Here is a 14,733-nt window from a genome sequence, read left to right on the forward strand (position 1 = left end):
GCTGCTGCAGAGCTGGGATTCCATGATCCTATTAAGATAACAGGCTCCCAGAAAGTGCTTCTGATGACCCAGCACTTTCAGTCATTATCTCTTTAGGACTCCCAGAATACCCCTAGGTCATCGATCCAGATCCGAGGTGTCAAAAGAGCTCATCAGATCAATTAATTTTTGCTAATGGACCAACAAAGGGGCAAATAACACAAATATACTTTCCTCGACCCCTCACTCTCTCACTCCCCACATCCAATTGGTTGCCCAGTCCTATTGATTTTACCAGTGTAACGTCTTTAACTACCCCCTTCTCTCTCTAAACTGTCAGTCACCCATCCCCTCGAGCCTGGTTTGTCCCCTTCCCTCAAGTCACTCCCACTACAATCTCTCCTCCACTTAGCTATCAAAACAATCCTTCTAAAATGCAGCCTCACCGGGTCACCCCACCCCCTGCCCCCAAGAGCAAATAGAAAATCCTCTGGTTGGCTCTCAAAGCCCTTCCGGACTGGCCTTGAGTTTCTTTACTTCCTCTAAGCAGGCTACAATTCAGTAACACTGGTCTCCTTACTGATCAGAACCAAACACGTCCCAAATGGAGGCATTTTCAGTGGCTGTCTCCCCAGCCTGGAACTCTCTCTCTGCTCAACTCTGCATCAGGCTTTCTTTTTGTTGTTCAGTCCCTGACTATTTGTGACTTCATTTGGGGTTGGTTTGCTAGTTTATTTTACAGATGAGGAAACTGAGGCAAACAGGGTGAAGTGACTTACCCAGGGTCACACACCTAGGTCACATTTGAACTCAGGTCCTCCTGACTCCAGGTCCATCCCTCTATCCACTAAGCCACGTAGGTTTCCCTTGCTTTCCTACAAGTCCCACCTAAAATCCTTCTACAAGAAGGCTTTTCCAATTCGCCTTGACATTAACATCTTCCTTCTAAGATTCTTTCTAATTTATCCTATCTCTTGTATACAATACACATGGTGGTTTGAATATTGTCTCTCTCATTCGCTCCTTGAAGGCAGGACCTGTTTCTGCCTTTCTTTTCATCCCCAGCCCTTAGCCTAGCACCTGGCACAGAGTAGGCGCTTAATAAATGCTTACAGCGTGACTGACAGAGCCCTTCCAAGGCAGGTTAAGATTGCTAACCTCTTTTGTATCCTCAGACCCCTTTGGAAGCCTGGTGAAGCCCATGGACCCCTTCTCAGAATAATGTTCTTAAATTCACTAAATAAATAGAAGAAAATACTAAATTTCGGGTTTGAGGTCAGTAAAAATAAAGATGGAAATTTTTTCCCAATCCCTGCTCCCATACCCCAGGTTAAGAACCCTGTTCCAGGGGCAGTTCCCCACTTCCTCCTTTGTTGAAATCACTAGTGACTTAAGAATAGGAACGCCAAAGCTGGTAGAGCAGATATTTTGAGGTAGGCAGATGATCCCCCCTTTAATTCAGTTCCTTTGAGGACATTCTCAATTAAAAGGGCTGTTGACCCTGGATTTGAGAACAGGTAGGAAGGCCTGATTCTCAAGCACGAGAGGTAGTAGATTAAGAAAAGCTGCAGTGGTATCTTAAAAGGTGGAGTAGACCCCGAGTCAAGAGACCTGGATTCAAATTCTACACCACTCTCCTGTGGTGACCTTGGAAGGTCTCCGATTGTGCCTTAGTTTCTTCTGTAAAGTAGGGCTTCTCTCCCTCAAAGAACTGTGAGACTAGATCTTCCTTAACCCTTAAAAGCGCTATGGAAATGTGAGTTCGTATAATTTCTTCTTATCCAGTTTCTCTAGCACCGAGTCTGTCCACGGGGGGGGGGGGGGGGGACTGTACACACCCCAACGCGCACCTCCGCTCTCCATAGCTTCCTTGAGAGCCTGGTCCTTGCTGAAGGTGTCCAGGGCCCTTCAAAAACAGACCAAGGTCTGGGGACTGCAGAGTCCGGCTGCGCTAATGATCGGTCCCTTCCCCGCCTTAATGCTCCAGGTCCTTTTCTGCACAAGCTGGGATGGCCCAGCAGATCAGAAGCCCAGACCCAGGCCGGATCTAGGCTGGCAGAAAGGTGGCACCTTGACCCCCAAGATTTAACCCATGCGTTGTCCGGGGCAAGGGGTCAGGGAGGGGCACCGGGAGGTTTTGGGACAGCCTCTTCCACCCTAGTGCCCCAGCCTGGACGATGGCGCGGGAGGGGTGGAGCGAGGTAAGGGGGAGGGGGTGGGGGGATTGTTTTAGACTCGCAGACGGCCAGAAGGGCTCTCCTGGCCCCGGAGCAGGAAGCGGCCTCCCCTTGGCACGGCCCCAGGGCGGGGCAGCGGCAGGTGTAGCTCTGTTCGGGGCGCTAGAGACTGGCACTCAGACCAGGCAGGTGAGAGCCTTGGGGGTGCAGCGGGCCTGGCTGGAGGGGCTCCGGGGGGGGCTGGGGTACAGGGACGGGAGGGGCAGCCTTGCAAAGGGATGGAAGGGAGACTCGGGGGCAGCTGGAAGGAGGAAGTGAAAGAAACAGGACGTGAATGGCAGAGCGCCCTGGGCATGGAGGAGCCGGACCTCTCGGCACCCGTCCCTCCCCCCCCCAAAAAAACTCGTAACTCAGAGTGGAGGAAAGGGGAAGGGTCGCAGAGTGAAAGCAAGGACCAGGCTCTGCTCTCATCTTGGGGAGAGAGGGAAGGAGACGGGCCAGTTCTAAGCCCGGCACACCGGCCGATTGAAAAATTGATGGTGGAACTGCACGCAGCAGGATGGTTCCGCGGCGGGTCTCTTTAAGAAACGCTAGCGTGCTAGCCCTTTAAGGCGGGAGCGGGAGGGGGAGGGGCAAGCAGGAAGTATGTCCCGGACCCGCTGTCTGGGCTGAGCGGGGGCACGAAGGAGACGCCGAGCTAGCCGGTGCTACCTTGCACCCTCTCCTTCCCGACCCCGAGCCAGCCCTGGATTTCCTAGCAGACAGACCTCTTCTGGACCCTCTCCCTCCCCCCGGCCAACCTAGCGACTGACCCGCTGTGTGACCTTGGGCAAGTCCCTGGTTCTCACTGGGCCTCAGCCCCTCCCTCCCGTTTGTAAAATGAAGGGACTGGAAAACGACGATCTCTAAGGGCCCCGTCTGGCTCCTGACGTTCTAGGGTTAAGGTTCTTTCCATGCCTATCGATCAGCGGCGTCAGGTCCTTCCTGTTCCAACGTTCCATTTTCTTTGTTGCAATTCGGAACGTTCTGTTACAGGTCCCGACGTTCCTTTTGCTGCAGCTGCAAGTGTTCTGTTTCCTAGCGCTCCGAATGTTCTATTTGTTTGGATTCTTTCCATCACTAACATTCTGGGGTCAGACTTGTAGGTGCCAAGATTCCTTTTGGTTCTAATGTTCCGGACCATACTGGCTTTGTTCATTAACATTCCGTGCCCTAAGGCCCCTGGGAGGACTTAAATTTGATGTTCCAAGATCCTTTCTTGCTCTAGCATTCTGTGGTTTCAGGGCCCCTCCGACAGCCCCGTGTCCTCTGTTCTAAGACATTATAATAGTGTGACGGTCTTTGCCTGTAACCTCCCGTGTCTCATCATTCTCCGTGTAATCAAGCCTGGGCCCTTTCTCTCCCCACCCCCACCTCACCTTTTCTAGTTTCAGCCCCCCAGCCGGCCTTCCCCGGCTGCTTAAAGTAACACTCACACGCCACTCTCCCCCACCTCCCAATTCCTTTACCATGAACAGGACGCCCCTGAAGCGCTCCCGGATCCTGAGGATGGCCCTTACAGGGGCCTTGGGGGCATCAGCAGAGGGAGAGTCGGGGCAGGAGAAGCCATTTTTGCTGCGGGCACTGCAGATCGCCCTGGTGGTGAGCCTTTACTGGCTTATCTCCATCTCCATGGTCTTCCTGAACAAATACCTACTGGACAGCCCCTCTCTGCGCCTGGATGCCCCGCTCTTTGTCACCTTCTACCAGTGCCTGGTCACCGTCCTGCTCTGCAAGGCCCTCAGCCTGCTGGCCACCTGTTGGCCGGGCACCGTGGACTTCCCCTCTGTGCGGATGGACATGAAGGTCTCCCGCAGCGTCCTGCCCCTGTCGGTGGTATTCATTAGCATGATAACCTTCAACAACCTCTGTCTCAAGTACGTCGGTGTGGCCTTCTACAACGTGGGCCGCTCACTCACCACCGTCTTCAACGTCTTACTTTCCTACCTGCTGCTCAAGCAGACCACCTCCTTCTATGCCCTGCTTGCCTGTGGCGTCATCATTGGTGAGTGGCCCCTACCCTCTGGGAGTGACCCCCCCCCCCAGATGGGGGTGAGCTTAAGTTACATTAAGAGATTTAGGAGGTGATGGGCCCCATGTACTCTGTCCTGGTCAGATCACACCCGGAGTACTTTGCTCAGTTCTGGGTGCCATACTTTAGGAAGTCATTAATGCACGGGGGCATTGGTGAAGTTGAGAAGCTTGGGGACCAGGCCGTGTGAGGATCAGTTATTTGGAGGGGGGGCAGGAGAGGAGTAGGTTTAGGAGGAAACACATTTAACTGAGCATGTGAAGAACTGACCAGGAAAATGTGGATTAGTCATTTTCTGTTTGGACCTGGAGGGGAGGCTTGGGAACGGTGGATTAAATGGAGAAGTGGCAGGTTTAAGGTTGGTGTGGGATGAGAACTTCCTAACAATTAGGGCCCTTCCAAAGTGGAATGGGCCACCTCAGGAGGCTATCATTAATTCATTAAGGAACTTTGCATTAATTCCAGCAGCTTCTTTGCTTGACCTTCATAATCTCCCTCACCGTGAGGAGTGAACCCTCCATCACTGGAGGTCACTGAAGGGACTATGTGGCTTTGGAAGTCCCTTCCAGCTCTGAGATTTGGGGGTTGTCCCATTAAGAGGTCGTGACTTGTCCGTGGCCACACGGCCGTGAAGTGTTAAAGGTGGGATTTGATCTCAGCCTTCCCGACTCCAGCCTTCTAGTCTCTGTGATGATAAATCACTGGGAGGCAGGCTGACCTCATCAAAAATAGGTGGGGCTGGGCCAAACTCATCATCTCTTTTTTTGACAAGGTTACCCTACCAGATTAGGGGAGTGCCATGGACAGAATGTGCCTGGGTGTCACCCAGGCGTAGGAAAAAAGCCACCCTATGCCCCTTGGAGATGTAGGGTTAGGTCAGGTTGAAGCAAAGGGTAACAGTACGTGGCCATTGTCCGCCAAGGAAGGACCTCTCTACTGGAGTGCCTTTGGGATCCGGCACTGGATGGCCCTGTACCTAGTAACCCCCCTTTTTTTTTTCCTTATCAGTAACACACATGAAGGCACACTAATGTTTTCATATGGTCCAGAACTGGGAGGGCTAGCTAATGCTCGTAATGACAGGATTCAAATGCAGCCTTTGCAGGCTAGAACGTTGGGCCAAGTCTAAGAACAAGGAATTTAATAGGGATCAGAGTAAAGTCCCAAGAAAGGAAGCAAGCATTTATTAAGTGCTTGCTGTGTGCCAGCCACTATAAATTTTATCTTGTTTGACTCTCACAACAATCCTGGGAGTTGGGTTCTGTTATTACCTCATTTTATAGTGGAGGAAACTGAGGCTGAGAAAGTCTTGCCCAGAGCCACCCAGCTAGTCATCATGTGAGGTGGGATTTGAATTCAGATCCTTCCTGGCTCCATCCTCAGCACTCTAACCCCTATGGGATGCTGCTTCCTTGAAGTCGGATGTACTGTGTGGCCTAAATCATCTTGACAACCTGAGAGTTCCACCCTGGAAAACCCTTTTGAAAAATGTGATTATTAGAGTAGGGATTTCCTCCAGGCCCAGAAACCAAAAAAGAGGAGGCCATGCAGACGGCACCAGACCATAAGGACGGCTGGCCGGGGGTCCTCCAATAGAATGCAAACCCGTCCAGGAAGGGGCAATCCCACCTCTAACCTCTGCCAGCTGGGTGTGGGCAAGTCACTTCACTTCTCAAAATCAGCTCTGTGTGTATGGGATGAAGAAGGCGGAGCCATCTGGTAAAAATAGGAAACAAAAGCCAGGGCTTTACTTTGAGGTGCCGTGGAGTGAGCGCCAGGTTCGGAACTGGAGACCCTGGCCCCGGATGCCAGCCGGGGAGGCTTTAAGTGTATCACTTATGTCTCTGGGTTTCCTCGTCTTAACCCCAAGTCACTCTAGCTCTCTTTGATTGGCCAATAAGGCATCCCAGACCTAGCCCTCCTTGGTCACTGTTTGGGCCCCAACTGGCCAGAAACCCTGAGGGTCTTCCTTTCCTCAATCTTTTTTTTTAAATTTTTTTAAAATTTCTTTTTTTTTAAATTTATTTTGACTTATCAACAATCACTTCCTTATACTTTTGAGCTTAAATTTTTTCTCCCCTCCATCCCTATTTTTTTTTTAAAGAGGCCATTCTTTGCCTCCTTCTTATTTTTTGTTTTTTGTTCTCGTGAGGCAGTTGGGGTTAAGTGACTTCCCCAGGATCATGCAGCTAGTGTCAAATATCTGAGGTCGGATTTGAACTCAGCTCTTCCTGGCTCCAGGGCCAGTGCTCTATCCACTTCACCACCTACCTGCCCCTCACTACCTCTTTCTTATTAAGCCTTCGGCACTGAATGGGCTTTGCCTAGGTCCGACTGAGGCCTGTTAAAGACCTTAGCTTGAAAAGACCGAGGTACCCCACTGCATCCTGGGCCATCTCTAGTGGTCCTGGTCCATGTCCGGCCACTGGGTCCCGATGGTGCTGGAGGAGAAAGTGAGGCTGGTGACCTTGCTCAGCCCGGCCTCACTTAGATCTGGTTCCCCTGCAGGTCCCGTGTCACCTCCCCGAGGTCACAGCCCTCTCTGAGAGCAAGTGACAAGCAGCCCCAGCTGCCTCAGGGGTAAAATTGGGGGGCTGGACTTGCCCGCTGAGGCTCCTCCCAGCTGGGTGTGCTCTGCCCCCGAGCACAGTCGGGGCTTCTGTGTGACTTGGCAGTTAAAAAAGAATAGTTTTGCCTTCAGCTTCGTAGTCGAGCAGTCACAGGACATTAGGAGTGGCCTCAGAGGGCTTCTGGTCCAACCTGCACCTGAACAAAGGTGAGCAGCCTGCATACAAAGACAGCCCCATGGTCGGTAGGATGACCTCTGGGGAAAGCCTACCCTCAAGGGGCTTACGTTCCAGCGGGGGAGACAACAGGGTCAAAAGAAATAACATTTTTTTTTGTTTGTTTTTTGTTTTTGCTTTTTGGGGAGGCAGTCGGGGTTAAGTGACTTCCCTAGGGTCATGCGGCTAGTAAGTGTCAAGTGTCTGCAGCCACATTTGAACTCGGGTCCTCCTGACGCCAAGGCTGGAGCTCTATCTCTTTCACCACCTAAAGAAATAACGTTTAAAGTGCTTTGCAGACCTTTAAATGATATGTAAATGTTAGCTGTTATTCATTTTATTATATTAGTATATACGTGATGGACACACAATGAACACCGAGTCTTTCATGGAGAGAAGGTGCTAGTAGCCAGGGGCAGGTTTTGTAGAGGAAGCAGTACTGGCTCTGAGTCTCGTTTTTTGTTTTTTGTTTGTTTGTTTGTTTGTTTGTTTTTTGCTAGGCAGTGGGGTCAAGTGACTTGCCCAGGGTCACACAGCTAGTAAGTGTTATGTGTCTGAGGCTGCATTTGAACTCAGGTCCTCCTGAATCTAGGGCTGGTGCTCTATCCACTGCGCCACCTAACTGCCCTGGCACTGAGTCTTCAAAGAAACTAGGAATTACCAGAGATGAAGGTGGAGGGAATGGCATGCCAGGTATGGGAACAGCCAGTGCAAAGGCATGGAGGTAGAGTGTATGTAGAATGTCAAGCAGAGGAGGCCAGGATTCAAGGAGACAAGTAATGTGTGAAGAGCCTGAAAAAGTAGGAAAGGGCCAGATTGTGAAGAGATTTACATGTCAGAGGCCTTTGTATATTTGTTTGATCTGAGAGCCAGGGTTCTTAGCCTTTTTTTTCTTTTTTTGTACATGGACACCTTGGGCATCTGGTGAAGCCTCTGATGCTCTGTGTTCTAAGGTCCCTCCCAGCTCTGATGTTCCCTGTTCTAAGATCCCTCCCAGCTCTGACATTCCCTTTCTAAGGTCCATCCCAGCTCTGACTTCCTATGTTCTAAGATCCCTCCCAAAGCTGTATCCTAGGCACCTTTGTGTTCTAAGGTCCATCCCAGCTCTGACTTCCTATCTTCTAAGGTCCCTCCCAAAGCTGTATCCTAGGCACCTTTGTGTTCTAAGGTCCTTTCCAGCTCTGACATCCTATGTTCTAAGGTCCCTCCCAAAGCTGTATCCTATGGCACCTTTGTGTTCTAAGGTCCATCCCAGCTCTGACATCCTAAATTCTATGGCCCCTTCTAGCTTTGACATCTATGTTCTAAGGCCCCTCCCAAATCTGATAGGTGGAATTTGAGCTGAGCCTTGAAGAATGAATCTAGGCTTGGGAGGGACTACGTGACCTCCGGTTGTCTCCCTCAGAATCATATCTGTTGCCTACATTCCTAATGGAAGGAAAGGCTCAATGTCAGTTAGAGGTTAGTGAAAATAAAGGTGTGATTTTTTTTTCCCCATCAGAGTTCATGGATCCCTGAAATCTATCCACAGACCCCTTTCCTAAAGAGTTCCCAAGTATTTGAAGGGGTCGTGGAAAAGTGAGTTGGACTCTTTCAGTTTGGCCCAAGACCTAGAAAGCTGGGAAATGGGTAGATTTCAGCTAGATCTAGGCCTCTGCGTCCTCGAGGCCACATGGCAGCCCTCTAGGACCTCAAGTGCAGCTAAATCCAGACTTCACAGAACAAATCCCCCTAATACAAGGATTTGTTCTCTAAAACTTGGACTGGGTCAAAGGGCTGCACCCAAGGACCTAGAAGGCCACATATAGCCTCCAGGCTCCAGGTTCCCCACCCCTATTCTAGGGAAAATCTTCCCAAATTGAGTTATGCCAGAGGAGAGTTGGGTTGTCCTTCAGAGGCAGTGGGTTCCCCATCTCTGGAGATCTTAAAGCAAAGACTAAGCAGTAGAGTGGGGATTCCTGTTGGATTCCAGGGATTCCAGGACCAGGTTGGACCAGAGAGGCAAAGCTAAAATTTGGTAACACGAGTAGGACTGTGGCTGGTGATGATCAGCCTCACTGGCCACTGGTGAGCCCCTTATGGGGACTTCTGGCAAACTCAACCCCCAACAGTCAAACAGTGGAAGGAGCCTGCGTGCTTAGAATCAGAGGACCCAGGTTCAAATCCTGCACCTGGATTCTTACTTGGCTCAATTTCCCTGGGCCTCTCTTTTCATCCGTAAAATCTCATAGTTTCTGAGATGCCTTCCAGCCCTCTGGTCTATGATCGTATTACTATAATCGCTGTAATTCCTAGGTCCGTGAATTCCTGTCTGAAGACTGAGGTTGTCTGGGCTTGGGGTAAGGGTGTTAGGGAGACTGGACCTGGTGCTGAGACATGGGGAGAGGAGCTGGCTGTGGCAACTCCAGAGGGAAGGAAGCAGAGGTGGAGATTGGTGCTTGGGACTCCTTCCAGCCCCTCCCCAGCCCTCCCTCTCCCCTCCACTGATTCAGCTTTCTAAGTGGCTTTGTAAGTTTTGATGCACTTTTATTTTTTTTTTGAGGCAACTGTGGGTTAAGTGACTTGCCCAGGGTCACACAGTGTCTGAGGCTGGATTTGAACTCAGGTTCACCTGACTCCAGTGCTAGTGCTCTATCTACTGAGCCACTAGATGCCCCTTTAATGCGTTTTTAAAATGCAAGTTGCTCTAATTATGACTCTTACTTCTGTTGTTATTAACAGCTAGGAGGTGCCACAGTGCACGGAGCACTACGCCTGGAGTCAGGGAGACCTGGGTCCAGATCTAGCCTCAGGCACTTACTGGCTGTGTGACCCTGGGCAACTCACGTAGCTTTTCTGACCTCAGTTTACCCATCTATGAAATGGGGATAACAATAGTACTTGCCTTCCAAGGTGGTTGTGAGGATAAAATGAGATATTTGTAAAGGACTTTGCAAGCCTTAAAGCGCTATATAAATGCTATAAATGTGGTTATTATTATTATTACTGTTAGTAAAAAATCATAAAATCATAATAATATATAATCATAATAAATCATAATGAAAATAATTCTAAATGAGAACAGACCCTGTAGCTGCAGGGTTGATTTAGTCATGTCCATGTTGTCTCCATCAATAAAATGTAGCTCCTCGAGGGCAGAGATTATTTCACATTTGTTTTTGAATCTCCGCTGCCTGGCACACAGTTGGTGCTTAATAAATGTTTAGGTGACCTTGGGCATGTCACCCTTTTTGTTTCCCCATCTGTAAAATGAGGGGAGCAGTTGGCCTTTTATAGAATCATAGGCTTTAGAGTGGAAAGTCATCTTCGAAGCCATCTGTTCCAACACTCCCATTTCACAGATGAGGAAACTGAGGCCCAGAGAGGTTGAGGTCAGAGGTGTATTGAGTAGCAGAGCCTAGAACCTGGGTCTTCTGGAGTGTTCTTTCTAACATAATGACAAACACGTATATACGTTGTTTTATGGTTTACAGAGTGTGTTACATAGATTTTCTCCTTTGATCTTCACACGAACCCAGGGAGGTAGGCACTGTTATTATCCCCATTTTTCAGATGAGGAAACTGAGGTAGCTAGCAGCAGGGTCACACAGCTAGTATGCAGCTGCAGCAGGATTTGAACTCTGGTCTTCCAGACTCTTCCTTCTCTACGCCTGCAGGGGACCATGCTCCTGTGACCTTCTCTGCTCCGTGGTCTAACACGTATTTCCCCCCCTCCGTCCTCCTTCTCGTTGTTCCGGCTGCAGGTGGCTTCTGGCTCGGCGTGGACCAGGAGGGAGAAGAAGGCACCCTGTCATGGGTAGGCACCCTGTTCGGGGTGCTGGCCAGCCTCTCTGTCTCCCTCAACGCCATCTACACGAAGAAGGTGCTGCCGGCGGTGGACGGCAGCATCTGGCGGCTGACCTTCTATAACAACGTCAACGCCTGCGTCCTCTTCCTCCCCCTGCTGCTGCTGTTTGGGGAGCTGCAGAGCCTGGCCACCTTCGACAAGCTGGACAGTGCCCACTTCTGGGGCATGATGACCCTGGGCGGGCTTTTTGGCTTCGCCATCGGCTATGTGACGGGCCTGCAGATCAAGTTCACCAGCCCCCTGACTCACAACGTGTCAGGCACAGCCAAAGCCTGTGCCCAGACGGTCCTGGCTGTCCTGTACTTTGAGGAGACCAAAAGTTTCCTCTGGTGGACAAGCAACATGATGGTGCTGGGCGGCTCCTCGGCCTACACGTGGGTGAAGGGGCTGGAGATGAAGAAGGCCCAGGAGGAGCTGATCCCCAGAGAGGGCGAGAAGGGCGAGATGGGGGTGTGAGCCCTCCCTGCCCTGGTCAGGGAAGAACCCTCCAGGGGGTGGACAGATCTGGGGAACTGGAGTCTGCTGGCCCCCAGGGAGAGTGGGAGCCACAGTGAATGAATCTGGCTGGTCACGCCTGTATCATTATACCCATTTCTCTAGTGTTTTATGGTTTACTTTATGGTTTACAGAGTTCCTCCCTCACAACCGCCTTGTGCAGGTGTGCACGTATTATTATCCCCATTTCACAGGTGAAGGAACTGAGACTTGGGAGCAGTGACAGGTCACTTGGCCAGTAAGTGTCAGAAGTGGGATCCCAGCTCGGGTCCTCCCAGAATTTCTCTCACTGCTGCCTGTAAAGAGGCATCGGTCTCATTGTAAGGACCAGCCAGAGACTGTTATGTGAGTGTCTGCCCTCCCCTCCTGTCTTGGGGGTGTTTTTAGACCTTGGAGGAGGGGTCTCCTATGAGAGGGTGGAGTGGGTGGAGAAGTAAGTTATCCTCGCTGTCACCTTAGGAACCCCAAGCCAGAGGGACTGCCCCTCCATCCTGCTTTCTTCTCCCATGGGGGATGTTGTGCCTAGAGGCTATTAACTATTGTAAATGTCCCCATTAGTCCCTGGGAAACACTGAAATCTGGAGTGGGAAGCAGGTGTGGACACATGCTTATAAACAGAGCCCTCTTCCCTCCTCACATCTGCATCCACCAAACCCCTTTGAAAGCAGGTGCTAAATTTGCTGTCTCCGTATCTTAAAGGAAAGTATGGCCTTGGCCCAAATGGAGAAAAATGGGCTATCTGCCCCTTGATGTGTGAGTAGCTGAGAGTCCTGGCTGGCCAGAGGGTGGAAGGAAGATTGAATTGAGCCCAGCTTCAGTGAAGTGATTTTTCTCCCCCGTGGAACTGCCCTTGGCCTCGGCCTCTGCCCTTGGGGGTTGCCCTGGCCTCGGCTTGGAAAAGAGCACTCTCACTCCTTAGCCTGGGGTGGATAGTAGCCCCTTGGTTCTCCTTTGGCCTGCCAGGACATCTGTCCCGGGCTCAGATTCCAGCGTGGATGAAAGCCCTCCAGCTGCCCCTATCTGTCTGCTCCCAGCCACAGCACCCAATGATCCGTCTCTAAGGTGAGGGCTGGCTGGGGTTTCCTGGTACTGTGACCTGTGGGCAGAGTGACCTCTGATCTGGCTCTCTTGCTGACTTGTTTTCTGGCCTAGGATTTGGTTGGGGTGGGGGCTCTCCATGTGAGAAGACCTCCCCCAAGTCCCATGTGAGGGCAATGTTTGACCTTCCTTCTCACTCCACCCTAAAGGTGGGAGACTCAAATGATGCCTTGCGTGTTTCAGATAGGCCAGGAAAATGTAACTTCTTTCTTAATGCTGCTTATGCCTATCCCCACACAGGGGCCAGAGGGCATTTTATTCCCATTATCCCCTAGGAATGAAGAGGGCTTGGGGTCATTACAGAGTCCTGTCTGTCTACCTACCCTCTTTCCTCCACATGACGAATACTGGATTGACTTGTATTGTGATTGATATGAAAGGCTGAGTGTGAGGGATATAGCATCCTCTTTGAGACTGAATGTTGGAAAGGGGTGAAAGATCTATCATGTAAAGGTGCTTAATAAATATTTGTTGATTGATTGCATTACAGTTTGCAGAGCACTTTGTTCACAACATTAGTGGCCATCACCACGCCTTGCACACAATAGGTGTTTAATAAATGCACACTGTAGGGGCAGCTAGGTGGTGATACTTGCTAGCTGTGTGACCCTAGGCAAGTCCCTTAACCCCAATTGCCTAAAAAAAGGAAAAGGGAAAAAAAAAATAAATGCGCAGTGACTTATGGAAGGGTTATCTGAGTAGCTGACCCAAGTTTTAAAGACCAGGGCTGTTAAGTGGTTTGTCTGTTGTCACATGGCTAACAAGAGGCTGGGCTGAGAATCCAACCCAGGACTTCTGGCTTCGAGTCTGTATACATTTTGTGAAGAAGGAAGAAAAAAGCATTTGGGTTCTGCCTCCTCTGCTCCTTTTTTTTTTTTTTTTGGCTAGGCAACGGGGTTAAGTGACTTGCCCAGGGTCACACAGCTAGTAAGTGTTACGTGTCTGAGGCTAGGTTTGAACTCAGATCCTTCTGAATCCAGGGCCGGTGCTCTATTTGCTGGGCCACCTAGCTGCCCCTGCTCCATAGCTTTTGTTGAAGTTTAGGAGAAGGAGGTGCAACGTAGTGTGATTCTCCAGAAGGAACAGGAAAAAAGCCCAAAAGATGGAGAGGTATGCATTGGCCATGGTTGGGCTGTGTTTATAAGCCCAAAAGATGGAGAGGTATGCATTGGCCATGGTTGGGCTGTGTTTAGGTAACAGTTATATATCTAGAGCTAAAAGAGATTTTGGAGGCTACCTAATGCATTCCCCTTCATTATATGTGTGAAGAAAGATCTGCGGGAGGTGACTTGCCCAAATCCACACCGGAAGTGAGTGGCAGAGCCAAAATTTGCCCCCAGGGCCACTCGCTCCAAATCAGGACTTTTCCCCCACAGCACCATGCTGATGATATTACCTAAGCTGATTTACCGTTTTGGTTCTATGCCAATCAAACCACCAAATAGCAAAATTAATTTTAGGAACTGAAGATCTAAAGCAGCAGGAAAAGTAGGAATGAAGGGGATAGAACATTAACTCATATGAGGCATAAATCATCAAAGCCATTTGATACTCATTCAAGGAGACAAAAACAGAGCGTGGGAGAAACTAGATAGGACCCCAGAAGTAACATAGCATCCCACTAGCATCACCCACGTTACAGGGTCCCAAAAGTCTCAGTGCGTTTTTAATTAGTTTAGAAATAGGCTGTGACAGGCAGCAGCCTGGCTGAGCTCTCCTAACATAACCCCCTAAACGACTGTAAAATAACTCCTCAAATCAAATTCTGGAGCAGCAGAGCCAATAACAGGTCGGGGTGAGAGACAACTTGGGAGGTCTGCCGGAGGGCTCTGGGACGTCAGGGCGGGATCCTGGCCCCGGGGAACGTTCCAGAACAAGTGTCCCGGCAGCAGCTTCAGAGTTCTCAGCCCAGAGACGGTAAGGGAGCTGGACAAGATTGCAGGGGACCCTTTGCAGCTGGCACTGATTGGCAGCCCTTGCCCATACACAGTTCCAGGGCAGAGAGGAGCCCTTGTGGTCAGTCACAAGGGTCCCTGGTAACAGAGAGGAGCTCTTCTGGCTTTGGGAGAACAGGGGCCCTGGTCACAGCTCCAGGGCCAAGAGGAGCATCAGGGCTTGTGGCTGCAGGGGACCAAGGTCGCTTCCTGGGTGAGACCAAAGCATAGACGGGAGAGCAGTGACTGCACCTCTCCCCAGACCACTCAACCTTAGAAGCAGCAAAAACTCGCAGACCCCCAAAACTGGCTCTGGAAACAGCAGCACACAAAAGCTTGAAGTTCATCT

The 14,733-nt window shown here is 50.5% G+C and overlaps 1 protein-coding gene across 2 annotated transcripts; it reads left to right on the top strand.

The window, feature by feature from the left end:
• Positions 1 to 2,205: 2,205 nt before the first annotated feature.
• Positions 2,206 to 12,934, top strand: SLC35C1 (solute carrier family 35 member C1). Of its 2 annotated transcripts, XM_021009808.2 has the most exons (3): positions 2,206 to 2,345; positions 3,674 to 4,200; positions 10,754 to 12,934. In XM_021009808.2, exons 2-3 carry the CDS (start codon positions 3,705 to 3,707, stop codon positions 11,311 to 11,313), a joined length of 1,056 nt encoding a protein of 351 aa, XP_020865467.1. In that variant the 5' UTR covers positions 2,206 to 2,345; positions 3,674 to 3,704; the 3' UTR covers positions 11,314 to 12,934. The 2 variants fall into 2 exon arrangements, with proteins under 2 accessions (XP_020865467.1, XP_020865466.1); XM_021009807.2 differs by lacking the exon at positions 2,206 to 2,345 and having other exon boundaries at positions 2,450 to 4,200.
• Positions 12,935 to 14,733: the final 1,799 nt, after the last annotated feature.

The sequence above is a fragment of the Phascolarctos cinereus genome, unplaced genomic scaffold (genome assembly GCF_003287225.1).
Source record: "Phascolarctos cinereus isolate Bilbo 61053 unplaced genomic scaffold, phaCin_HiC Scaffold_9;HRSCAF=440, whole genome shotgun sequence".
NCBI classification, from domain to species: Eukaryota; Metazoa; Chordata; class Mammalia; order Diprotodontia; family Phascolarctidae; genus Phascolarctos; species Phascolarctos cinereus.

Excerpts from the sequence above, each read along its gene's own strand:
- SLC35C1 (XM_021009807.2), top strand. The coding sequence starts at position 3,666 with ATGAACAGGACGCCCCTGAAGCGCTCCCGGATCCTGAGGATGGCCCTT. Across the intron at positions 4,201-10,753 it reads TGCCTGTGGCGTCATCATTG|GTGGCTTCTGGCTCGGCGTG; the intron begins GTGAGTGGCCCC and ends TTCCGGCTGCAG.